Source organism: Ambystoma mexicanum, chromosome 14 (genome assembly GCF_040938575.1).
Source record: "Ambystoma mexicanum isolate Mex_15411 chromosome 14, UKY_AmexF1_1, whole genome shotgun sequence".
NCBI lineage: Eukaryota > Metazoa > Chordata > Amphibia > Caudata > Ambystomatidae > Ambystoma > Ambystoma mexicanum.
In genome coordinates, this window is record NC_090940.1 from 606950505 (window position 1) to 606978040 (window position 27536).

The 27536-nt window shown below is 44.6% G+C and overlaps 1 protein-coding gene across 1 annotated transcript in view; it reads left to right on the forward strand.

The window, feature by feature from the left end:
• The window catches only part of VIPAS39 (VPS33B interacting protein, apical-basolateral polarity regulator, spe-39 homolog), a 375619-nt gene that overhangs the window by 145039 nt on the left and 203044 nt on the right, over window positions 1-27536 (forward strand). Inside the window, exons 8-9 of the mRNA XM_069637994.1 lie at window positions 16253-16345; window positions 22104-22137. Coding sequence (XP_069494095.1) covers window positions 16253-16345; window positions 22104-22137 — 127 coding nt within the window. The remainder of the gene's footprint in view (window positions 1-16252; window positions 16346-22103; window positions 22138-27536) is intronic.

Here is a 27536-nt window from a genome sequence, read left to right on the forward strand (position 1 = left end):
CTCCAGTACCTTTTCATGTACCAACTTGGGATTTAAATTTAGTATTAAAATTCTTTACTTGCATTCCTTTTGAGCCTCTGCATTCATGTCCATTGAGGCTTTTAACTTTAAAAACTGTCCTTCTTGTGGCCCTATCATCAGCCCGCAGGGTTAGCGAACTTCAGCCTCTCTCATGCAAACCACCATATTCTATTTTTTTATAAGGATAAGGTTAGTCCTTAAAGTTAAACCTTCGTTCTTGCCAAAAGTAGTCTCGGACTTCCATTTGACACAAAAAATAGTACTACCAACTTTTTATCCTCCTCCTCATCTGGGCAAGGAAGAGGAGAGATTACACAGACTAGATCCCAAGAGGGCTCTTAGTTTTTACATCTCGAGGACGGCTAAATTGAGACAAGATGACCAGCTATTTGTGGGTTATACTGGTCATAAATTAGGCTTATCTATAACAAAACAGACCATTTCCCACTGGATCATATTAGCCATAGTTGAATGCTACAGATTAGCGGGAAACAAACCACCAGATGGGCTTCGTGCCCATTCTACAAGGGGAATGGCTACTTCTGCGGCTCTAAAGAGGGGAGTCCCGGCAGCAGACATTTGTGCAGCTGCAACCTGGAAAACAATGCATACTTTTGTTAAACTTTATTGTTTGGATACTGCCTCCTCTAATGAGGGTTTATTTGCCAAGGCAGTTCTGCATTCTGTCCACGAAAACTGAAATTAGTACTCCCGCCTCCAAAATTGATACTGCTATGGGAGCCTATCACAAGATGAGGAATACGTGGGAGGACACAATCCATTTGAAGAACAAGTTACTTACCAACTGTAACATTCTTTCAACTGGATGTTCCTCCCACGTATTCCTCATCGACCCTCCCATCCTTCCCCAGAGTACAGTTTTACGTTTCTTACACTTTCCTCTCACGAAGAATGTATCAGTCAGGTGGCACGCGTGGGTGTTCCTCCTATATATATATTTCATCGAAAAAACAGAACTGAAGCAACGGGCGCGGCTCGAGCTATTTATACCATCGGTGACGTCGGCACGGTACAGAGCCCGTCGAGGGACAATCAACGCCACGACCTCAAGCACAGCGCCCTCTGCCGAGAATTTTTTTTTTCGAAGCAGCAAAGCTGGAGATAACAAATTATCACAAGATGAGGAATACGTGGGAGGAACATCCAGTCGAAAGAACGTTACAGTTGGTAAGTAACTTGTTCTTCTCTTCAAGCCTAGAGAACATTCTACTCGAGGCACTGGGGCTTCCACAGCATTCATTGTAAATGTTCCCCTAGAATCCATTTGCAAAGTGGCAACCTGGTGTTCTGTACACACCTTTACACAACACTATTGCCTAGACACTCATTCTAGGTCTGATTCTCAGGTGGGACAAGCAGCACCAAGACATCTTTTCAATACTGTTCCTTCTCACTACCCACCTCCAACTCCGGGTACTGCTTGCTAGTCTATGCAGTGCATGTGATTCTAAGCAAATTAACAAGCATCAGAAGACCTGCGTTACTCACCGTAATAACATTTATGATGATTGTATCTGCTTAGATTCACATGCGCCCACCCTCCATCCCCGCTCGGGTGGAAGGAACATAGACGTCTTACTGCTTTCTCTCTTTTATGTAATCACTCGCAATCGTCATTAGGCGCCCTCATGGCAGAAACAATACAATCGGAGGGACCTCGACGCGTGAGCCATTTTGGGTACACTCTACGTCACGTTAGGGATAGTGTTATAGGCACGTCCATGTCGACATCCCCTTTCGATACTCAAGATGCAATACTGTGCGGTTACCACTGGATGTTGGATTATATGCACAGCATGTGATTCTAAGCAGATTAACAAGCATTAGAACTACTTTTATGACGTTTTAGTCTTCATTACTCGCAGGCAGGCTGTTAATTCAGCCTCGGTAATGCACAGAAGGGCCACCATTTTGCTAAAATGGCAGGATTCTTCTTTTTTCGCCATTTCTTGTGTGCGTGCTTGCTAGTTCTGAGGTTCTGCCCTGTTATTGTAGGTGGGAACAACGACTGGATGTCAGACTATATGCACAGCATAGTCTAAGCAGATACAATCATCAGAAATGCTATTACGGTGAGTAATGCATGTCTTACACTGCCACCAGCCATTCAATGAAATTTGCAATTGTAACAAAATGTTACCAGGTAAGTAAGAAAGGGGATACATTGTATCCCCCAGCACTCCACATAAGGTGAGGTGTGCTGGCTCACTTATATAAAATGTAAAGGGGATTAAAATCCCTCTACTATTTGGGAACAGTAGTTCCAAGTATAGGAAAGAGAAATTAACATTGGAGCCCAAAGGGGTAACTCAGTCTCAGCCCAAAAGTTACAGGAAACTATAACTTCAACCATACACTATGGAGAGACAAAAAAGGTCACCCACAAAAAGAGTAAAATACTAGATCAGAGGTGAAAAAAGATTCCCTTTCACCTCTGGACAAGGTCAAATAGTTACCTAGTCCAAGCAAAAGGTGTTCGAGTTTACACAGTTCAGGAAGATTTATCCTAAATATAACAATGTCACCTAACAACCCTCTTACGATAAACAAAATAACACAGTGAAAAGGGAAGCATCTTTAACCTATTGCTGGCAAAAGTGTTCATAAAATAAAAGTACCACAACTCCAACAAAATTATTCTCCACGATACTAAGTCTTTAGTTCTGGAGGGAGCTTCCCTTTGCCTGGATTCATTAATGGGTTAACCATGTCTCTTGGACTAACTGTTCTTTGTATCTGTCTTGGCTTACAACAGTCCTGTTTAGGTAAAAAGCTGTTTAGCCTTATTAGTCCATATTCAACACAAGTTCCTTCTTTGTTCAGCAAACATTGCATTGTCCTTTCTCATCATTTTGCCTTGTATAACCCCCTGCCAGGACTCTTTATGTACTTCCAATCGCCTGGTGCATGCTCCTGCCAGGACTAATTACATACTTGATCTTTCCTGGTATGCTCTCCTGCTAGGATTCCTCTTGCACTCACAACTGCTGTTATACTCTTCTGCCAGGAGCTTCTCATATGTTATAGTTCCTCTTTACCACCAGGTAGCATATACCTCTTTTAGTTTGGTATATCTATTTGTCCCATTTAGACTCGCTCCACTTTTGCATTGATTTCTCATTGGGGTTCGGCATGACATTTTGCCCTTTTCCTTTACAAACAATTCTGCTTTGTATTTCACTTCCCTTAACTTCACAATGTTCACTGTTACACTTTCTGTAATTTCACAATTTTCAATTCTCTTAATGTTCAAAATTCTCGTTGACACGGTTGCCAAAATGCCCTGGGGTCCCCACTCTGATCTAGCAGACACACCGGCTCTGTATAGTGTATTCAACCTTGCTTGCGCTTAGGCTGCGTCCCTCTGCCTCTTCCTCCCCACTCAGGGTGGCTCTGACATCTCTGCAGCCTCTTCTGTGGTTCTGCTACTGCACGCTGGTTTCTCTTCAGCTCCCGATAAGGACCATGCTGCTTCTCTTGGCTGCCGAAAGCCCAGGTTTTCTCTCGTGGTTCCCGGCGTCTCCACGTCCACGGCAGGTTTCTCTCGCGCCACTTTTCTGTTACTTTCTGCTGGCAAGCTCCTTCGCTCTGCCTCACCGGCTCATGCCACCAGCTTCCATACCGTCTACAATGGAGAGGCCATGTCTTCTCCCGAGCTGCTTTCTCTGTTATATGATATGATAAGTCATGTATAACGCGCCTGTACACAAGTGTTTTTAGGCGCGACAAGACAAGGAAGGGAGGACAGTAGGAGGACAAACCAACAATCTCACTAGGCCGTGGGTCATTCAGATCGCGCAAGTGTGGGGGGTGGGGACAGGAGAGTGCAAAGTAACTCATAAGTGCTGCCAGGAGATGGCGCCTAACTGCAGAGAGTCAGGGGACTGTAGGGATGCAGATACAGACCCTTGAGTGGTTTGGAGACCCGGAGGCAGTGCAGGGGCAGCTGGTCGTGCAGGAGCCTGGTCCCGTACATTCAGTGGGTGACCAGGTAACCAGTATGCACATCAGACAGGGACATTAGCAAGGGAGTGGGAGAGAGAAAGCGGAAGCGAAGAGGAAGGTCATGAGTTGCTTACGGAACCTTAGGTGGTCCTGCTCAAGTTTGAGAGCAGCAGGGAGGCTGTTCCAGAGCGAGGCCCCAGCAGAGGAAAGAGATCTACCCCCACTCTCTGCCCAGAGAAGCGTCTAGCCGTCGTAGAGTTGGAGGTGGATGAGTGGAGGGCTCGAGAAGGTCATCACATTTAAAGGTCCCGCGCACAGGTGTCTTTCCCCAACAACTAGCACGTTCACTGTGCTTGTTGCTCTGCTTAAATTCCTTCATCTTCCTCGTCTCAGTACTTGGGTGGTTGTGGGAATTGACGTCCACTGATGTTAATTGATGTTTACCATTTGAAAGCATGCACTGAATTGTACCATATGACAAATCAGTTCCATATAAAGGACAAATAGATTTGTGCTTTTAAGCCGGGATATGGAAGATTGGGTTGAATGATGTTGGGATAAGGTTTCTCTACTTTACCTAGAGGGGGGGGGCATATATATGGCAATGGGCCATTGGGCTTTTGGGTAACAAGGGGTCTTCTACATGGTAAATGGGGGATACCATGTCTCATCCAGTGAAGCCATGACATCTCCCCGGTGATTGTCTCCTCCCATGTGATCCTATCTCAGGTAGCCACCACAAGGGCCAGGATTATGTAGCGGCTGCTGTTCCCTGGCCAAAAGGGAGGTCACCTGTACCCATGATCTCCCACGCATCGAGGTGCCCAGATTGGTTTTTCCGCCATTCTGGTTTGTTTTATTTATGCAGAGCTTGTTAACTACGAGAATTATTCCAAGACATATTTCATCTTATTGCGTTTCGATGCACCCTTTTGACGTTCTTCAACCGCCGGTTCCAGACTCCCATATGGAGACCTCATTGTCTTTGGTTTTTCACAGTAGGTAGAGTGGGTGGACCCTTTCTTTTGACATTCTCCTCTTCTAGAGAATGCCTTTTATTATCTTTCCCTTTACTTTCCCTACTCTGGCTGCTTTTTTGTAATACTTGATTATGCAGAGAACTCCATTTAAATTTTGCCCTTCCTGTAATGGGAAGTTTCCCTGGAGCAAGTGTAACAACTATTTACCTTGTGACCACAACGGGCGACGTTGCAAGGCCTGTCAACTCTTGAAGCCGAAAACACTTAAAGAACGGAGCGGCCTACTCCATGCAGGCTGAATCCCATTCCCCCACCGGTGCTGTCGCTCCGGATGAGGAACCCTCCAGCAGCCACAGCTCCTGTTCGGAAGCAGAAGATATTGTTGAGGAGTCTGCCGACTCCCCATGCCCACTAGGTATGCCAAACTCACTGCTATGGTGAGGCCAACAACTAGTGACAAGGGCACACTCTAAACAAAAGTACAAAACCACCGGCCATTCTTTGACAGTACTGCCAAAGAGGCCAACTGCAACTATAGGTACGCCGAAATCTAAGGCACCTAGCAAACCTTCTGGATCTCAACCTGCTGCGCTTCCGCGTTTAGCGCATGGTTCAAAGTCTTTGTCTTCCCAAGCTGCTCCACCTAAATCCTTGGCGGATGTTTCAGAGTCGTCCATACAACCCTAAATTAATGGGAAAAGTTATCCAAAACACCTACTTATTCTGTTCCCCATAGCTCTGCTTCCCAGAGTCATTCAGATTTACCTCCAGTATATGTCCAGGCCTCTGCAAGCTTATATCAGTCCTTGCAGGCCCACCACAGTTCAAGAGGACGTTGTTTTTCCACTCTCTGAGACTCCTTCTACAGGGACTTGAACTAGAGAGAGGTTAGAGGAATGTATGGATAGGGTGTCTGAGTTTATCTCTTAATCAGACTGGTCCCTTCAGACCTACTTTATATTCAGGGACACTCTGTTCTTAAATCTTTAGTGGTCACTACTGCCAGGAAGGATGTGGGAGTTCCCATGTCTTCTACTGAGGCTCCTCTCGACAAGGAAATTGTATGCTTGTCAATTACCTCTTCAAGGTCCTCACCTGAGCCTGCTGATGATTTGTGTGGTGACAAGTCAGTCGGTAAAGACTTCTTGTTCTTCTTTTTTCTTGAAGACTTTTGCTCCTTGTAGAGGTAAGTCCTGCCATGGGGAGTAGCCACTATGCCTGCCTGATATCAGCCTGGGCAAGAGGCTAGCTCCACAGAACACCCAAATAGGGGAAACAGCCGAAGGCACCAAAAAAAACAACCTGATGTCTCTGTCACAGCAGGGTCACTTGTAGGAGGGTTGAGAGCGCAGGAGGCGCAACAGTAGGTCCACAAGAAGAGATGGAGCGCAAGAGGTAGCAGGAACTGATAGCAATAAGACGGAATGGCAACAAATACGCAGAGCGCAAAGCAGCAAGCAAAAATGGTCCAGGGGAGTGAGCGCAAAGCAAGGAAGGCAGGAGGAAGCAGAAACAAACAGCGGAGTAGTCGTAAAGGCTAAGTAGAAGGAAAACAGAGTGTTTTAGCCAAAAGAAAAGAGAAACTGGTTGCAACCTGCCGAAGTGGCGTTCGGGAGTCCAGTAAATCCCATCTTGGAAAAAGACGAGAGCGGGCAGTATGCTTGCTAAAGAGCATCACGGCACGTTAATGGTGGTCCGTTCCGCCTCTATAGTTAAATAGAGGGACTACCGGGTTGCCAAGTTTGGGGATTGCTCCCAAAAGCACTCTTACCCTTTCCCGGTTGAGGTATATAATATGGAACAATAGGGGTATGAGAATTCACAGCCTGTGTTTGTGGGCAGTCATAGACAAACATTTAATAAAACAAATATAATTTTATTAAATCCAATATAGTTAATAATTCCATTATAAAACTACCCAGAATGGAATCTAATGTAAAAAGTATTATAAAATACAATTCTTACATAGTGACTGGGGTAACGCAAATGTCAAAACCGCCATAATTAGTGGTCTAAAAAGTATTTCAGACATATGCAGTATATGCTCTAAACTGACAAGCTATTATCTTCATGTTAATTCATTTAACACATATCCTGTGTGAGTTATTTGTCCTCAACATTCAGCTCAACATGTTTCAGTTCTGTCCCAATATATGGTGAACATTCATCAGGAGGCAGCGAAATGTTGTCACTTCTTTAGAGATACATTCAGTGTAATGATTCCCAACCATATACTTTTGTTTCCAATCTTGCTGGTATGACAGTGTGTGGCTGCTGTCACAACCCAGGCTCAATTGGAAAGGTAGTAGAGGCTGTCATTAGGGACAGTCTTTACTTGGGACTCAATCTCCTATGGATCTTGTGCTGGTAATCTATTTCGTGTGGTAAGTGCTTCTTCCGTGAAGATGCTTCAAATAACTCTCTTCAAAACTCCATAAGGCTTCTATAACGGAGATCTCCTTTTGGCTGTGCCTAGAGCGTAGTTTGGGGATGCTGTCCAGCGTGTGTATGAATCTTTATCAAAGTCTCTGTGTCAAGGTCGGTTGTTCTGGTCCTTGAATGTGCACTCCTCTGGGCTCGCAGGTAGCTATTTAGCTAGCGACGACGTCTCTCATCTCAGTGAGCCTGTTCTCCCTCGCCACATAATCCAGAACGGAGAAGCCGGGACAATGCTTTAGACAAAAGGATTACAACTTCGGCTGCCTATACCACCCGCATTGCAAACACCACCACGTTGCTAGCTATCTTTAGTGACATTTCGGAGGGGCCTGGTGCAAGAAGGGCTGGAAAGTGTTCTGAGTCACAGCCGCTTTGTATTGTTCAAGAAGGCCAGCAGGTTACCCAAAACATTTTGAAGAACACTTTGAACTCTGCAGAGACTGCTGGCAGGGTATTGGCTGAAGGAATTCTTCTAAAGCACCATGCCTGATTAAAAAAACTCAGGTTTCAAACCAGCAACGCATGCTTCTCTTATTAACAAGCCTATAGAGGAGTCTGCTTTATTTGAGAAAGCAGTGGACGATGCACCCGAGATGGCAAAAAAGGAGCACGAGAGTCTGAAATATTTTAATAAAATTTCCAACAAGCCGTATGTACAGCTCAGGGTTTTTAACATCCGCCACTCCTTTCAAGGGCAAACATTTGCTAGATCTGGAAAGGCCTTTTATGCCACAGAAGCTTTGCCTTGGTACTCTAATCAAGGTTCCTCCAACGCATATAAAATCCCTCAACAGCGGGGGTTTCTCGGTGTCAAAGGGAGGGTTAGGAATGCAGCCATCAGAGGCTCCATTACCCTTGCCAACAAATAGCTCTCCGGTCTGGGTCCCCTCCCATGCATTGGCATTCGGAGGTCAGATAACATCACCCACGCATGGGAGGAGATTACTTCAGACAAGTGGGTCCTCAAGACAGTGGGCGAGGGCTACTACATCGACTTTCTCCAAACACCTCGGTACCACCTGCCAAAGTCAAGAAGAATGTCTCCAGACCATCTCCTCATTCTTAAAGCAGAAGTGGAGGCCCTGCTGGAAAAGGGAGCAATCAAACTCATCCCAGAAGACCAGGTAAATGAGGGTATTTATTCAATGTACTTCCTTGTACGCAGAGTTCCAGATAAGATTTTTGCAGTGGGGGTATTTTACTCCCTATTTTTTAAAGTTGGGAGTAAAATTATTTTTTACAGAGTCCATTTCCAAATGGGAGTATTTTATAAGCAAGTAAAAATGTTTTTGTAATAATTATTCCTTTGCACCTAATTATTCATACACATTAAAAGATACAGGTTCAGGCACTAATAATAGTAGTTTCTTCCTGTGGTAAGATGCACACTACTAGTCCAATAGGTTCATGGAGGTGTGTGTGTGAAAGCAGAGGCACAAAGCCCTACGTGTCTGTTTCCTATTTTTTGTTGGGAGTATTTTTACTCCCTAATTTTATTTTCTGGCACTATTTGCCTATTTTTAGGGAGTAAAAGTGGCCGATTCACCCCTTATCCGTAGGGCTGCTTGTACACAAAAAGGATCTAACCATGTGCCATGTATTAGATCTGCGTCCTGCAAACAAGTATGTCATGCCTCAAAGGTTCAGGATGAAAACTCTGCAGGAAGCAATTCCACTGCTGAAGTACAGGGATTACATGGTAATCTTGGATGCTAACTTTCATATTTCAAATTTGCCAGTGCACAGAAAATACTTAAGGTTCAAAATATGGGACCCTCAATACCAATTCAAAGTTCTCCCTCAGCCCGAAGGGTATTTTACCAAGGTTCTAGCAGTGGCAGCAGCTCATGTACGCTGACAGTCTGTTACTGGTATACCTAGAGGACTGGTTTATTACAGGAGACACCCATCAAGCGTTTCTAGAACACCCAAAACACAGCAGAGCTTTACTTTCTTCTAGGGTTCTCTATCAAAGAAAATAAGTCGAACCTTGTCCCCGTTGTTAGGGGAGCTTTCCTAAAGTCCTACTGGTAGTAAGAGTTTAGTAGGCTATTTCCAGTGGTTTGTAGATCTCCAACTCTTAGTATCAGTCTGTACTAACTCAGGACCTTGGTAAAGTGGCAGAGCAGTTAGGCTTATCTTAAGAGGAAGATGTGAGCAGTAGGTAAGTACACTGAACCTTAGTTATACATGCACAACAAAGAATCTCTTACACTTATAATTTATATACAATTATATAATTATTATATATATACACCAGGATCACTTTTAATACTTTAGATGTTTACACTAGAACACTTCGGAATACTTGAGAATACACTTCAAAGGGCACTTTCACTTTTGTGTTTGTTTGCGGTTACATTTCTTGCAATGTTAGAAAGGGAAAAGACAATGTTATTGTATTATCGGTTATTACGCACACCTGTGGATTCGAACGGTTCATACAGTAATAAATCCACTCTGCAAACACATATAATAAAGTCACTTAAAGGGAGGAAAATGGTTAGTTAGTCTAACATTAGCCTGGTTCAAGGTTCTAGAGAGGGTTCGACCCAGTAAGTCTTTTGAGTCCCAAAAACGCAACCCTAGCTAAAGGCAGTTCAGAGAGGGCTCAAAGTCTTGATAGTCAACAGAATACAAAGAGTTCCTGTGGATTTCTGCCAGTCTCTAGTGTTATAGAAGCAGCAGGTTAACAACTAACAAGGAAGACCTGTTAATGACTCGATGAAGGGACACAAGAAGCAGCTTGAATTGGAGGTAAGAGGGGGTGCCCCTGGACACCTAAAGGTGCACTCCAACACTCTGGAGCGACTTCTTGGAATCAGTTAAGCAGTACCTTTTCCCCCACAGTGCCTTAGGTTAGAGGAAAATGTTTGTGCTGGATGCTCCGCGATGTTACAGCTCTGGACCCGACCTCTGGATTCCTTGGTCTGATCTGATGACTGAAGGCAGGACAACGGACGGATCTCTCATCAGCAGTCTCGAGCGAGGACCTGTGGCACGACTTTCAGAAACTTCTTGGTTCACTCTGCAGTTTTGGTGCCTTTTCTGAAGCACCATCAAAGGACACGGATCACTCAGTCAATCTTCTTCGCTTCCTGCAGTCCCACACTCTGATGGGGGGTATGGGCGAGTTGGATCGGATCTCTGGAGTTTCCTTACAGTTTCAGCAAAGATTTGGGTGGATTCCACCTTTCCACAATGATGCACTCGAAATGGGCAGCAGGTCTCCTGGTATTGAGGTTCCGCAGCTCTGGAAACTCCTAGACCTCGGGAGATGGCTAATTCAAAGTTTGTCTTGGGACTAGTTGATACCACCAGCCAAAGGAAAGAGTCACCCTCTTCGGAGCTCCTCTATCGCACAAAAAGCAGGGTCAGGACAGCAGTGGTCGCTTCAGTGGTGCAAAGGGTCTGCATGCGTCTCTGTTCGCCTTCTTCGGTTGCTTCAGCTACCAGTGGTCAACTTGATTTCCACTCCAGAAGCCTCACCTTTTATGCAGTTCCAGCTCGCACTTCTCTGCAATCTCTCTCCAATTTTACAGTCCATTCAGGACAGCCAAGAACCCCTCTGGGAGCTCGTCCTATTCAGGCACTCTGGCAGACAAAGGACTGGAGGGTGGAAGACTCCTGCCCCACTTCCTGCCTGCCCAGACACTCTGGAGCCTAAACGTGGATACCGAAGGGTTCCTGCCAAAGGCAAAACACACACACTGACCCCCCCCTCTCAGAACAGTAGAAGAATGGCTAACAGAACAACCACGCTAGCAATGGCGAAAAAAGAAGAGAGGCCATTTGTTGGTACTTGGGTGCCCCTATTGTGCACTACTGAGGCTATGGACATAGCCTGCGGTATAAAAAATATACACTAGTTGGTAGAACACGTCCACTTCCACCAGTCATTACTAGGGGATTGTCTATGTGACGAAAAAGTCACAGGAGCCGAGAGAAGGGGATACTAGTAATCCCTTTGGCACTCCACTGAAGGTGGTGTGTACCAATCTCTCCAACTATAGAGTTTTGGGAGAGATGCTAAGTATCTCTTTATCCTTCCTTAAGAACTGTATTTACTCGAGGATATAGAAATGGAATCTTAAAGGAGGACCCTAAGTGTCCCCAGCAACACTGCCCATAAGGAGATGTGTGCTGCAGTAGTAAAAACACAGATAAGCTATGGAGCAGACAGACTCCATAGTACAGGTAGGATACAAATGATAAAGTTCCAAAAGGCAGAGCCCACAAGAATGAATGAGTGGAAAAAGGCTCCACTCATTCAGGATTGAAAGAAAAAGGTTCAGAGGTCCAGCAAAAGGTGCTGGGGGTCTCGCTAGGAGAGGGGACAAAGCATAAAAATGATAAATCTCTCACCCAGCCAAGTAAAACAGTTTCTGGGAACTCTGATTCGGACAGAAGATGGCCTTATCTTCACCTGCAACGAGAGGGTCCAAAAAATGTTGTTTCAAATCCTCATTATGTAGCCGTTCAACAAATAACCATACAAAAAGCCATGCGGCTAAAAGGACTGATGGCTTCCTGCATTTTTCTGGTGCCACATGCCTGTCTGCGCATACATCCTGTTACTTTCTACATCACAGACAGCACGGTAAGCTTTGACACGTCTGTTTTATTTCTAGATAAATCATCAGCAGCCCCAGATCTTTTCCCATCTCCACAACGGCTCTTCTGCTTTGAAACCTAATATTCTCCGCCAGAATCTCCTGTCCTCACCAGCTACATTATTCGAGATATTTCATCATAATGCTAGTGCGGCAAACTGATTGGCTTACATTGCTAATGAGGCATAGTAATACCAGTGTCTACAACATGAGATTGGCTAACTATGTACACATAACTTGCCTAACTATGTACACATAACTAAAACTTGTAACAGTAACACTACAACACAGCACATCCGATGCAAGTGTGGCTCTCGAGCCAATGGTTCCAAGCAAGCGATCAGTGGGATGATCTAGTGGTTGTCTTGAAAGCCCCCGTTCTGTCACTGCAGTGGTGGACAAGGGAAAAACCTTCTAAAAAGGGAAATCACTCCCCACCCGCAATGGAGGCCACTCTCACCACAGACACATCCATGACAGGGTGGGGAGTTCACCTTATCCACCAGAAGCCAATGGCACATAGTCACAGCCTGTAGCAGTTAAACATATCAACCTGTTAGAGCTTCTAGCAGTGTTCAAAGCCCTCAAAGCTTTTCAACAACAACTACAGAGGAAGACCTCTCTTGTGCTGACAGACCTCACCACGGCCATGTTTTATATAAACAAATAGGGCTCTCCAAGCTGGCACAAAGCATTTTGAAATGGGCACTGAAACACAACATATTTCTCCTGTCACAATAGGTTCCAGGGAAACACAATCTTCTTGCAGACGTGCTCGGCAGAGACGTTCATCTAATTGAAAACATTTTGCACAACATCTTTTCAGAATGGGGGCATTCACACATAGACCTCTTTGCAACACTGGAGAACACACGATGCCCAGACTACGCCTTCAGGTATTGCCAGAAAATGTCCACGGGGAATGGTCTCTGGATCAAATGGTCAGAGAAATGTGCTTACGCTCCCCCCCTCTCCACCCCCCATCCCCCATCTACTCTCCTCAACAGGATTATTCACAAGATGCACCATGGGCAAGTAACACTAATCCTGATAGCATGAATGTGGGCTTGTCAGCCGTGGTTCTCACATCTAATGAACATGTCACTATTCCCTCAAATGAAACTGCCTTGCACCTTCAACAAGATTGTCCCAGGATCAAGGGACAACTCTGCATCCATGCCCTCAAACTTTCAACCTCTCAATTTAGCAGCTCGGCTCCTGAGTTTGGGCATCTCCAACTAGCTCAAAGATGTATGGACATTCTTAAGGAGGTACATAAACTAAATACCAGACACTGTTATTCCATTAAATGGAGCCGCTTTGTCATTTGGTGTGGTACACGAAACATCAACCCAGTTGATTGGTCACCCTCACACATTGTCCTTTATCAAACTCGCCTCTTAGATTCAGGGCTAGTTTGTAACTCACTAAAGGTCCACCTTGCTGCCCTTTCTGCTTACACCACCTCTCAAAGAGAAATGTCTGGGTGGGAAGTACCTGTTTTATCAAGGTTTTTATGGAAAGAGTGAAAAGACTTTACCCGCCTGTTTCTAATCCAACTTGCGGATGGGACTTAAATGTCATCCTTACCAAACGAATGGACCCTCCTTTTGAATTAATGTACAAAGTTATTCCTAGGGTTCTCACCTATAAGACTGTTTTTTTAGTGGTTATTACTTCCAGTAGGAGGCTAAGTGAACTGCAGGCTCTCCCAGTACGGGACACATTTGTTGCTATTCATAAGGACAAAGTGGTTTCCGCACTCTTACACACTTTGCGCCTAGGTTTATCTCCAAGTTCCATGTTAACCAATCCATAGACCTTCCTTATTTCTTTCAAAATCCAACTAATTCTGCTGAAAGACGTCTGCAAACAGTAGATGCTGGGAGAGCAGTTATGCACTGCCTCAATAAAACAAAACCACTTTCTGAAGAGCGATCAATTCTTTGTCCCCATTGACACTGGTAGAGAAGGGGATCCTGTCTCTAAGTCAGCAATTTCAAAATGCATTGTTAAATGTATCCAAATGTGTTACTCCTTTTCAAAACAGTTTTACCATTTACGCCTAGAGCACATTCTTCTTGAGGCACAGGTCCAACCATAGCCATCATTGCAAATATTCCCCAAGATGCTATTTGCGAGGTAGCTACCTGGAGTTCTATTCACACTTTTACACATCATTCCTGCTTAGATACACATTCTAAAACTGATTCACAGGTGGGTTAAGCTGTGTTAAGACATCTTTTTGCCACAGTTCCTTCCAAAATTCCCACCACCATCTCCTAGCACTGCTCACTAGTCTATGCACAGCATGTGATTCTAAGCAGATCCACAAGCATCAGGAGACATACATTACTTACCCTAATTGTATTTCTGGTGCTCATCTCTGCTTAGATTCACATGCCGACAAGTCGACTTCCCTTTTCGAACTTCGAAAACATGATGCAATACTCCGCGATTACCACTAGATGTCATACTATATGCACAGCATGTGAATCTAAACATATAAACGCGCCAGAAATACGATTTCAGTAAGTAATGTGTCCTCACTCTGCACTGTGTCCCACTAGGGTTCTATGGTGGTGGGGTTGTCAGGTCTAGCCTGCCCTTCCGACCATGGTTTTAGGGATGCTCTCACCTCCGACAACTGGCCTGAGAGGTGGCAATGTGCTTGTCTCTGGCCATTTGATGGGGATGAAGGTTGAGTGACTCTGGGATCCTCCCATACCACCTCAGACCCAACATCCACTGGCTTGGGATGGCACCAAGCCCACAGAGTATCCATTTTGCTAGTCACAAGAACCTGCCAGGGAACTTCATCACAGGGACATTTCATGAACCGTGTTACACAAATGGCAAATATATTATGGAAAAGATATTATTCACTGATGAAGTAACCACCAGAGCTCTGCTAAATAATGAGACAAACTTGAGCACATAGCTCCCACCACTGAAAGGTGAACATCATCACAATTGCTTCTTATAAGTTCATCGGAAAGGAGTGAATGTCCAACAGATCCTAGAATGCACAAGTAGGAGCTGTCAGCAGCCCTGTGTTGAGCTCAAAGTACTTGCAAAACTTATCAGAGGGCATCTGAGCCCGTTCCCACCTCAATAGTGGAAGTGAGGATGACAGCCTGACACATTGGACTATTTCAACCCGACAGACATTGCCTCACTCAACACCTAGGCCAAAGGGAGGTGCAGGCTTGATCATACCATTATGGCCTCAACTGTTTATCTACACAAAGGACAACCAGGCATAGTTTAGTATTCCCAAGGACCCTGTACTATATTATGTACCATTTTTCCAGAGCCTTTCTCATTCTTTTCAAAGCCTGCACATCTTTAATATACACAGGGACCACTACCAGGGCCAATTCCTTTTATCACTCTCTTCAGGCTGGTGCAGGGGAAGTCTATTTCATAAAGATTCACCACTATGTGTTCGCATCTGCAATGCAGTTCTTTGATCGCTCATCCCACCCGTATCAGAATGCCTGCTTCAGGAGGCCTCCCCTGGTTCAGCATTCACTAAGGCCAACTCCTGCACCCTCTCCAATGCCACTTAAAATCCAAACTTTTCTTGCTTTCATAGTATTGCACAGGAGCAATGCACACCTACTCCAACTAGATGGGTTCCATCAGTCCCTGAGGCTGAGTAGAATGTCCTACAGAAAGGGATGAGGCAAGACTGACACATCAATAAACACCTTTTATGAGAGGTTAGAACTGGCATGAAGTGCATACACCAATAAACTCATGATATTTGCCAGTGGAACCAGCGATTTCATCTGCAGAATCCAAGATGTCACTCATTTACCTAGAGCTAGATTTAGTTTTTTAGCAAACAAAATAAAGTAGAAAGGATAGACATTCCCGGCCTAGGCAAAAGTTCTGGACCTCACTGGATGAAAAGTCAGCTCATGCAGGGGGCATGTCCATGCATGTGTCTGGATCAATATTGATTTTAATGCTGTTATTCATTATGCTCTGGTCCCGTCCCCTTCCAGGGAATGACTTCCCATAATTATTGCAGAACTAATATTATTGTGTAGACGAACAGTAGTCGGATGGAGAGTCATTTCTTTCTTCATTTCTTCTCATCGAGGCTGGTGAGAGGCCCTGGGGGTCCATAGGATGTTTCCTTACCACAGTACCACTTTTCAGCACACTCAACCCCAGTTGCTGCTTTGAAGACCAATTAAATCCTGTATTTTCCTCCTCCTACAGGTATACTCATTGGAAAGGTTTCGTTCCCTGACTGAGAAACTTGAGCTCCTGGATGAGGCTGTCCGGTTGCACGATGGGAATGTAATCACAGCAGTAAGTAGTCCAGTGATTTAGCACTCACTTGCAGTGAGTCAGGAATGCAGTTCACAGATTCATTGTCCTCTGTATTGTACCCTCTGACAGGCCCCATTGGTTTCCAGCACATGTCCATTTTGATATGGGCCCATTGGGACATGCAATGTAATAGAATCCTTTTGTGAAATGCCAAATAGGCATATCACTTACCTTTGCAATAGGAGTAACATGTTGATTTCAAAGAGGGATTGAAAGAGAGCAAAGAACCAGCCAGATTATCACGATGTGTGCGAAAGGAAGGAACACACTTAAATCACAGCTATGTAGGAGTAGAAAGGAGAACAGTTCAATATTGCAACTATATTTGAGAAGTGTGACGAATCCCAGGATGCTGCCACTGCTTCCATGGGGGAAGTCCTTTCCTATGAGGTCAGGGAGGTGAGGCTCAATGGGTGGATCTCATGGGGAGGGAAACCCTTATGGGACAAGGGATGACACTTTGGGAGAAATGTGGTATAGTTCTCCTACACCCCAAACTCCCTCACCCTGTTATCCTGCACAGGGCACAATAACCCCACACACTTTCATGCAGAACAGACTTTGTCACTTCCCTAAGAAACACTGACACGAGTAAGAACATTGAGTACAGGAATTACTGTAATACTGGGGTGAGGAAGAAGTGCCGAGAAATGTGCAATACTCCGTCGAACCAGTACAAACGCACTAGTCAATTTGTAAGACCATCGGAATGGAGCATTTAAATGGAAGAAGAACTTTGTATAGAGCGAGAAAGAGAGAGACCCTCCCAGGCGGAAGCGGGAGATTCGAACTCCGCTGGAGGAGCTGGGATGCTGAGAGTGGGATGCTTGCCCGCTGGCAGAGACACCTCTAACCAGTCTGCTGTGGTCCACAGATGGAGGGAAGCACACGCATGGGCAACCAGCCAAACGAGAAGGCTGGAGCGCATGGAGAAGCATAGACTCGTCATCCAGAAGCAGAGAGTCAGTGCAGAGCAGCCACAGTCCCTGGAAGCAGCAGAGCGAAGCACCCGAAGACAACCAAAGCTCACCGGTAAACTCTCCAGAGAGGCCTGGGAGACGGACGGTTGGCAGGACAGCTGAAAGGGGGGAGGATTATGAAGGATGGGTCTGGGACCCATGCCAAGCCATAGGGCTTCAAGGAGATCTTCATAGTCACAGTACCTGGCAGGCTAGTATACCAGATGGATAGAATCCCAAGAGATACAAGTGCATGGCATCTACAGAGATAATCAAGGCCTCCAAGGAGATCTTAATATTCATAGTACCTGGCAGGCTAGTATACCATGTAGATAGAATCTGATAAGAAATAAGTGAGAGCCTGGGACCCACACCCACAACAGACGTTCAAGCAGAACATGTGATTATTATAGTGTGAGAAACCTGAAGTTGTCTCACTCACTAGTCCCCACGGATCTGTCATCCAGGTGGCCAGGGCACGGCTATCGCTATTGGATCCAGTTACTGGGGTTGGGCCAGTGTGGGAGGATCACCTGGATGAGGGGTCTTCGGGGAGTGGAAGTGGGACAACGAAGGTTGAGATGCGGTATGCTCTACCTTAACAACACCTTTTCCCCACCCTGCCCAGTAGGATACTTAGAAACTCTACCTCCGCTTTTTCCAACACAAACACTTTCTCACAGCGTGAACTACAACAGACTAATACCTGAGCCGTTGACCTGACATGTCCCAACACAAGGGTCAGGCAGAGTCAGGCAATTACTGACAACCACTCCTACCCGACTAACCTTTCCCTTCCCCATAGGGCTAAAAGGCAGTGCACAAGAGCACACTCAGAGCAAAGCTGAAAGCACGAGGAAGCACTCATTCCCGGGTGGCAGTTTAAATGGAGGAGAAAGGTGGTGAGGCCTGAAAGGACGTCACAGAGGGAGTTCAACCCAGTTCCACAAGGCCTCCAATGAAAGGAACATAAGACCGGGAATCGCAGCGGTCAAATGGTGTAACGGATATCAGCAGTAAATGGCACCCTCCTGCACTGATAACCAGGGCGGGGAGATGTGGTTGCCATCGTGGTACCGTCCTTGACTCCGGCGGCAAAGGAACCGCCAATGAGTTCAGCACAGCCGTTCACTCTGAAAAACCAGACAGTCACATGAACTTTGTTTGGCTTAAGTTTGCAGTGGCAACATTAAGAAGATAAATAGACAAGAGGTCTTTTGTGAACAAACTTGGTACCTGAGTCAGTGTGGTCCAGTGCCACGTGGACGCTCAGTCGAAGGTCTCTGGCTGGTACCCCTCTCCTGAGTGAACAGACTGTGTTGAACATTGTGACTTATCTAAAGAAAACTACAAGTACCAAGATGCCATAGGGAAGGCCGGTATAAGGTGTTAAGTTCAAGCCGAATCCTTTGTACATTGCAGAACTTTTGATATTGTGAAACAGGCGTTTGCACCTGACTGAGGAGAACACCGTGTGAACTGTGAAGGTATGAAGCCCGTACTTACCGTAGGTTAACAGAGTGACCGAGCGAGACGAGATCGCCCTTCGGAAGTCTCTGTTTAAAGATTGACCGGTGTTTGGGAGGTCTGAGCCCGGATGAGTGGGACCTCAAATAACCGAAGGGGTTGTTTAAAAAGACATTGGGGTTGTTTAAAAAGACATTAAGACTTTGTTGAATGTTACAACTGTGTGAGGCATGACTGCCGGCTTTAGAGAAAGCCTGACTGGGGGGCTGAGACCCAGACTTCGGTAAAGGGAAGAGCCTAAAGGGGCTAGAAGGATTGTTTTTGTTGAACTGTGAAAAAGCTAAGTGAGCAACATTGTGATGGCAAGTATGAACCCGACTGAGGGATGTCCACAGTGAGTGGTTGGTCTGAGCCCGATTGAGGGAGGCTGACGACTGAGAGAAGGATCGGAGCCCGGCTGAGGGGGATCCAAGGGTAAAAGGTAATCACCCAACGTAAAGGTTAACAGAAGGAACTTTTATTTTGTTGTTTTTGGCTCATTAGGCCCTCTGAAGCAAGAGACTTTGCATGAGAAGAGACTTGGGCACAGAAGGCAAAACAAAAGGAACTGTAAGCTTGTGGCGGAGAAGCCAAGGAGTGTTCTCTGCTCGAGAGTCCCACCTTGTCCTGTGCTAAAAACTTGGGGAAGGGAGATCCCGGCCATAACATCCTGAATTATCATTTTGTGAACACTTCTTTCTTTCTTGTGAACATTATCCCACACCCTTTTGTAGCATAGTGGTAAGGATTGGGAATAGGTTTTTTAGTATAGGCCCTATTTATTTGACCGGTCTCCACTAGGATTGTATAATTATTTGATGGTCATAGCTAGCCCCATCTTAGATTTAGGTTTAGATTTGAGGTTTATCTCACACATTTTGCATTTTAATAAACACCCTTCAACTGTGATCACTTGTGCCTCTTCCTTTGATGCCATGCCTTCCTTACAATAGTCACAGTAACTGATAAAGAGCCAAGTCAAGTGAAGCATCAGTGGGGAATGGCAAAGAAAGAGAAGCACAATACCTCTTCATGCCTAACCTATCTACAGTATCCTGAGAACTAGCTGAAAGCCAAGAGTGGGAAGACATTCTCTTGGCACTCGAAGAAGCCCGAGCCAGACCAAGAGAAAAGACTCATTTTCTTGATCTAAAGGGCTCTAATTGAAACTTAGTTTTTCTTTAAGAACTTTGTATCCTTTGCAACTTTGTTTTGCACACTTTGGAACTTTCTTCTGTTATACCATTTGGATCCTTAATTTACATCTTGAAAAATAACTATTAACTGGTGAAATGGGGAAGGGACTCATTCCCTTGCGCACAGGAACTGTAAATCATTGTCCAGGGGAGCCAAGGGAGCCACTCTCCTGGACCAAGCACAGTGGTGTAGCAGCTTTAGTTAAAGTGTAAGGGACAGAAATAGGTTTGGGACACAGGACCGTGGACTATTTACTTTGGACAGACATCCTCGCAGAATCCTTAGTTTTAGTTGAGGCAGGGAAACCGCTCTTAGTTTTAGGGAAAGTAAGGTTTTTCCTTTTCTTTTTGATGAATACAAGTTTATGCCAACACATATGCCACTCCTGTGTCAGTCTCCTCCTTCTGATAGCTTACAGAAGGAAGAACCAACCACATATTACAGTAATGTGATGGAAGGAAGGGACAAATTGATATTTCAGATGTGTAGGAGAGAAGCATCTCCCTTTTATAAATCAGGTGATGTTTTAGTTTGGTGATTAGAGGAAGGAACATGTTTTAAAAGATCTGTGAGGAATATATTGGGCCTCATTACACGGTAGGCGGTGAGCCATGGCGCTATTAGCGCCATGGCTCATGCCGGTAAAATACCGGCACCGCCTTGGCGGAAAGGGGATTTACAGCCCCATTCCAAGGTTGGAGGGGCGGTAAATCCCCTTTCCGCCATTGCCCTTCCCCATTCCCATTTCTGCCCCATAGGGCTCTATGGAAATGGGGAAGGCGCTAATTACGCCACCGCAATTTTGCGGTGCCGTAATTAGCTCCGAGGTCCCTTAGCGGGTTGGATTTTAACGCCTGCAAGAAGCAGGCGTTAAATCCTCCAACCCGCAAAGGGACCTCGTAGTACGGCGGTAAGGGTTAACGGTCACCGTTGCCATTAACGGTGACCGTTAACCCTTACCGCCGTCCGTGTAATGAGGCCCATTGTATTGGTTTGGGTAATTAACACCTGTTGCTACAATGTTAAAAAGTAGGAGGAATCTGGTTCTGTCGTATCGTATGTCCCTCTAGGGTGCTCTCCATCTCTCCCTCGCCCCTCCCAACCCCACCGCTCTCAATCTTTCCCCTTCTGTCTCTTTAACCCCCATTTATCTCCCTGCCCCTATTTGTCCCCATCCCGCCTCTCTTTCTCACTCTCTGTCTCTGTCAAATATGTGGGAGAATCATGTAGTCAGGTGCACAATACGCAGCATTGTTCACAGGTAACTTAATAATACTAAAAGTTTAAGCTGGCTCAAATGTTTTTAATGTTTATTTCTAATTATCACTTCCATTAACTAATGTAGTCAAAATACATCTTACTGAGCAAAGCACATATTAAAACCTATATTAAACATATGCATTATTTTATGATGGATTGAAAGTTATTATTCCACGATGAGTAATGTGGTACACATCTATTGTACTCTTTTGAAATACCCTTATAAAAAAAGGGGACAGAAACAAATAGCACTTTTGAGTGTTTCTGGCTTCTTTGCATGAAATCAAATCAAATGTTGGGAACATACGAATGACCGCAGATCTTCATATTTGACAACTACGTTTGTGATCTGCTTGAGTCACTAAGTACATAACCAAATGCACACCAGGCTTTGTGCTTGTTTCATTTTTCACAACACTAACCCTATCATTGAAGAATATTTATTGTGTTGGTCATCCTCCGGTTTTCGATGTGAGGAAACAATGGCTGTAATATCAATCACTCCATTGGGGTCTTGGGGGCTGTCTGGTGATGATTCCTTTCCCCATGCAGTATATCACTTTGGTCTCGTGTGAGGAAGGCTGTGTACATGCACATTTCTTAGTGCACAGACATCCTAAAGATATATATTACAAATCTGTGTGAAAAAAGCTAAACTCCTAGTTTTTTATTGCAGAGCATGATATTCCTGTCAGAAATGATAGGCATGGAAGAGTTTGATACCATATTTAAAATGGGTAGGCACAGGAAGGAGTTGATGTTTTTGATGTGATTGGAATGGTTCACCCTTCTTAAATTGCTTCTTTGATTTGCAGGTCTTAATCTTCTTGAAGAAGACGCTCAGCAGAGGTAATTGCTTACGAGTCATCTCATGTTTTTTTTTCCTGATAGTACGCTGTTTGGCATCAATTCACTGGCAGCTCCAGTTGTATTTTCCGGTGGAGTTAAATTGGTACTCCTATATATTATTTACCTTTAAGAAAGATTCTCAATTTTAATCTCGGATATAAGAACACTCTATTGCTCAAAACATATAGTGGCGAGATAAGTCCTAATTATGCAAATCCTACTGAAATTATATCTTCGCAGAACATGGAAAGAAAAACCATGTAATGAGGATTTCCGTATAACGATAATGATGTGGTATTTATATAGCGCCTTAATCCAAAGCGCTTATAATGATGGTAATGATGTGTTGTTTATATAGCGCCTTAATCCAAAGTGCTTTACAGAGCACATATTTACACACATCACCACCCAACCGAAATTGGTACTCATATGGCGGGGCAGGCACAACAGCAGGCACTCTTCTGGTGCGACTTGAAAGACAGACAATACATAGCAGTGTCTCCCAAAGTGCTGGAATAACAGTTCTCTTTGGAAAAGTGTTAACCTTAAAGGCTTTACAACAGTTGGAAGAATTTGGGTCATTATAACTTCTCCTGTGTTTTCTCACTATATATCTCTGTTTTCGAATCACAGCCAGCATGATGTGAAATAAGACTCAAACATTGCACTGTTAGTTATTATTACAGTGAAGTACTAATGCCCAAGCGCCCCTAGTACCAGCTCAGAAATATTGCCCACCTATTTTCGACGGCTGAAAGTTGAAAGATGGTAGCTTGATACTGTGAATGGTCTCCTGCCAAGTGCATATGACACAGCTCACCTCTGCCCACCATAGTTTAACTTCAGGCCAACAACAGAAGGCATGCGGGAGCTCTGTGCCAGCTTTCATGTAGGGAAGACATTGGCCTTCAAACTGGATGTATTAATGAAGGTGTGATTGTGTTAGTAGAAACATGCAAAATATTTGAGTATGAAAGATGGACAGCAACATAGATGTTAGAAGCACATATCGGTGCTTAAAATGGAAAAAGGTGTTAGCATGAATATGAAGTAATGAAAACTGAATAAAAGAGTGCGTGTCAAATGGGAGAACATTTTTCAACCTAACTTCCTAGCTAAATTATTGTTTTGAGAGACTACTTGGTCTTCAAGGGAGCACTGTCCCCGGATTTATATCTGTGGTAAATTGGCAAGGCAGTCCTTCTGTGGGCAGGTCCCTGCCACGCGGTGCCTGTAACAGTCCCTGCTGGGGAGTCCCAGTGCCTCAAAGACAAGAAATCCCAGCTGGAGAGAAAGATGTTAAAGTGGCCTATATGCAGAACCAGACACTTAACATGTTAAAGAGACAGGGCCCCTTTAAACCACAAACAGAAGGTTTCCTTGTAGCTGGAACAGTGGCATTGCCAGAGTTTATTTAACAACGGCCCTGTACGAGTACAGCACTCTAAGGACTCATGCAAAGCTGCTGTATCAAGTTTTCCCTTTAGGAAAAGAAAATAGACAAACATGAGCAATCCAGGCAAGGGAATCCCCTTTAAAACTTCCCACAGATTCAAAGTATCAAGTTTTCCCAAACCAGCAAACCCCTTTCAATTTAGCAAGCGTTGTGCTCGCTCCCCGACCTACTTCGCAGGGGATTAAATGTGTCAATTTCCACTTTGAATCCCTCGTTTAAAGAATTAACGAGATCTAACATTTCCCAGGGCTTACCAGAGGATTTTGGCAGTAGGAAAACAAACCCTGGCGACAGAGGCACACAAAAAGCAGCAGGCCGCCTCAGAGATCAGCCCAGGGGAAGTGGCATCCAACCTTTATATAGCTTTAGGCCAACCGCCCGAACACCAACAATCAGGAGACACAATCATCTCCATCACACATGTGCAGGCTGTTCTCTTGAGACCCAGCTCAGGGGCAGAACAAAAAATAAGTAAAAAGCAGCACGCCCAAGCAGCTTTTTCCAGTCTTTGAAAGCTTTGTGGAGGATTCTGGAAGACCCCAAGCCGAGAGGCTTGACTAGAGACGGAAGATTGACCTTGAAAAAGCTGGTCATTGGTAGGCACCAGGCCTTGGAAACCCTGGGAAAGAGAGGGTCCACTGGAGAGTGCAACTGTGAAGCATTGCAGGGAGGAAGTCCTAGTTAAAGGTAACGTTGGAGAAGTGCTAGTGAGTTTTAGGGAATCCATCTGGGTAGAATGAGAGTTTCTAGAAGCGAATGGTACCAGCTCGAGAAAGGAAAAAAGGGAAACATCTGGAAAGTAAGAGAAAGCTGAAGCAGCAGAGAGTAGCAACTTGGGGAGGGACAGAAAGTGAGCCCTCTGGAAAGTAAAAGAACCAGTGAAGCAGGATAAGGGTACCAGCTTGGTGATGTAAACAAGGGGTACCATTTGGGAAATAAATGACAATGTGGAACCATAGAGAATCTTGGAGGAGATTACTGGTGAACCGACTGAGACAAATACAAATTCAGAGGGACATGTAAGAAATACTATTTGTGAAGCAGAAATGTGTGTTTGAGATAAAAAGGAGTTAGAAGTTTACAGAGAGAATAGAAGAGATGGCTTCAAGGTACACAGAGAAGACACAGGTTTCGAAGAGAGAGGTAGGGGTACCACTTAGAGAAGGAAGCGGGTGTTGGGTACGATTTTCAGAAATGTGAATAATCACCCTGACCTGTGTCAACCCCAGAACTGTTTGCTTGGACTTGGTGATTATTTTTTTCCCCTCACCTAGTCTATTACTCTTTTTATGGGTGACCTTTTTATGTTTTGTGTGTGATTGGAGTTGTAGTTTCCTATAACTTTTGGGCTTATGTTGGGTTGCCCCTTTGGGCTTCCCCTTTGTAATTTCTCTCATTATTTCTTGGGTGAACTACTGTTCCCAAGAAGTAAAGTGGGATTCCCATCTCCTTTACATTGATTACAGTAAGCTCACACATCCCGCCTCATGTGGAGTCTTGGGGAGAGGAAATGTATCCACTTACCTAACCAGGTAAAAATGTTGTTAAAATCGTAATTTAACTTGAATGGCTGGTGGCAGTGTAACTACTTTTATGACTTTTAGTCACTATTACTCGCAGGCTGTCAAATCAGCCGCGGTAATGCACAGGAAGGCCACCATTGTGCTAGAATGGTGGGCTTCTTCTTTTTTTGCCATTTCTCATTTGCTTGTTGTTTCTATTCTCTGCCCAGGCTCCAGACTGTCTGAGAAGGCTGGAAGCGAGGGAGGGGTCCACAACTCTGAAGCCCTTTTGTCTTTCACCGTGCCTGAAAGGAACCAGTTCCTACTGGGGAACTGGCTGTCCTGATTGGACAGCCATCCGCCCCTTTTCTGTAAACCGCCGGGAGAGATTGCAGAATTCTTCGCTGTAGTTCCTGATAAATACTCCGATCCTGGAAGCTGCTGACAAGTCGACCACTAGAACCAAGTCCAAAGAGAAAGATAGGGAGTGACAACTGTAATGTTTTCCAGCGACCGGAGAGCCTGCTGTGTAACCGTAGCCAGATGCAACCCTTCCTTCCAATCGACCTCGAGGTCCCGGATGCGAAGACTCCTACCCAGAGGTTGGTGGGATCCACTAGTCACAAGAAGACCTGCAAAACGAGCCATCCCTTGCCCTTGCTGTGACCTTGCTGGGCTGCAAAACGCGAATACAAGGGGATCGCAAGCCTGAGTGCAGTACATAGTCTTTCGAAGTCCGAAGCGTGCCAAAACTTTGGACTCCTGCTGGACCGCCAGAGACTTGATTTGAATCCCTGACATCCCCTCAGTGCTGGACTGGGAGAGTGAAGAGAATCCGACTGTCAGTATTCGTTCTTCATGTGGCTCCTGTAAAAGGGTGCCAAAATCACAGCACCATGAGAAGCTGAAAAAAGAATCCTTTGTTGGAAGTCTTCCTGTCGATGACTGCCAGCAGTTTCGCTTCAGTGTCCATTTCTACGATCTACGACCTGATCCTGCGCTGCTGCCTCCTCAGGGCATCCACCCAGAAGCTCTTCCTTTCTGCTGAGGTACTGTGTTGGCTTGAGTAATACTTATCTTAAGTCTTGAGTGAATCCTGTGAGGCTGAGTGGGTGATTTGTGTGTTTGGAAGTTCGCCCATACCGTTCACCATCGGCTAATGCTGTAACGTCTATATGGAGTTTTCTGTAAAGTCTCATAACGCTTTCAACTAACTTTAAAGTGACTACTTACTTGTCTGAAGAGAGATCTTTCCTGCCACTGAACCCTATCCTGACCTGCCTACCGCTAGCTCCTAGACCAATAGGTCCCTTTTCTGCCTCTGAGAAAACGAATGCTCTAGAAATAGGGAAGTACTCTGATGATAATGGTTCTCTCTTGAAAATATAACAAGTAAGGTACTTACTTGCTAAAGAAGGTAGTGTGGTAACTGTATCTCTGTAAGGTAATAAGTTACAAAGTGTCCTGAAGTTTACACTTACTTTTAAGTTGCTGGTTACTCCATTAAAACTTATACAGGTTATTTTACTTAATTTGAATGGTGTTTCCCCCCTGTGTTGGTACTGTTTCATCATTTCTAAGGTGAATGCGTGTAAAGCTTACCAATAGGGTTTACCTACCTTAAAAAACAGATTGTCATTCTTAACGTGTATTGGGTTTTGCTTTCCCGGATCTGCTTAGTGCATTTCTAAAACAGTCTTGGAGTTGATACTTGTGTTATACTTATACTTGTATAGCAGGTTCTTGACTTAGCTTGAAATACATTGTGTCTTTCTTAAAGTGTAACACTGGGTTGTGCTTTGCTTGAATTGCTTAGTGCTCTTCTAAGATAGTTTCACAAAATTCTTACTTGACTTTGAGTCGCTTCTACCCCCTATGAAAAGTATAATAGGTTACTTACTGGCCTCAAGTAGCTGCTGCTCTTCTCAAACTGTAAGATTGCTCAGATCATTCAAATAAGTGCTCTTACATGCCTGACTGAAGTCACTCTGTGTGTGGTTAGAAGAGTACATGGTAAATAACACACCTGATGGGTTGTGCTTTCCCCTATGTGCCTCTGGGCGCCTCTCTGAAATAGTTTCACTAAGTTCTACTTATCATTGAGTAGCTTAAAGCCTCTAGGTAGTGTACAAGTTAAGTTACTCGCTCTGAACTATGTTCTAAAAAGTAACATTGGTGTGTAACTGTATCCATTCTTGTTAGAAGGAGGTTATACTTGTTGCAAGAGATACTTGTAACACTGTTGGCCTAATAAGACTGAATAACACTGTACATTGGGACCAATAGGGCTTACTCCCCTTGAATTACTGATTGTAATCTAAAAAGTAACAAACTCTAGTTGTACTCCCCAAGAATAGCTCAATGTCATTCTGAATTTGTTATAGGTTTGACTCACCTTGACTGTGATTGTATTCTAAATAAGGTTATTCTTTAGGTTGTAT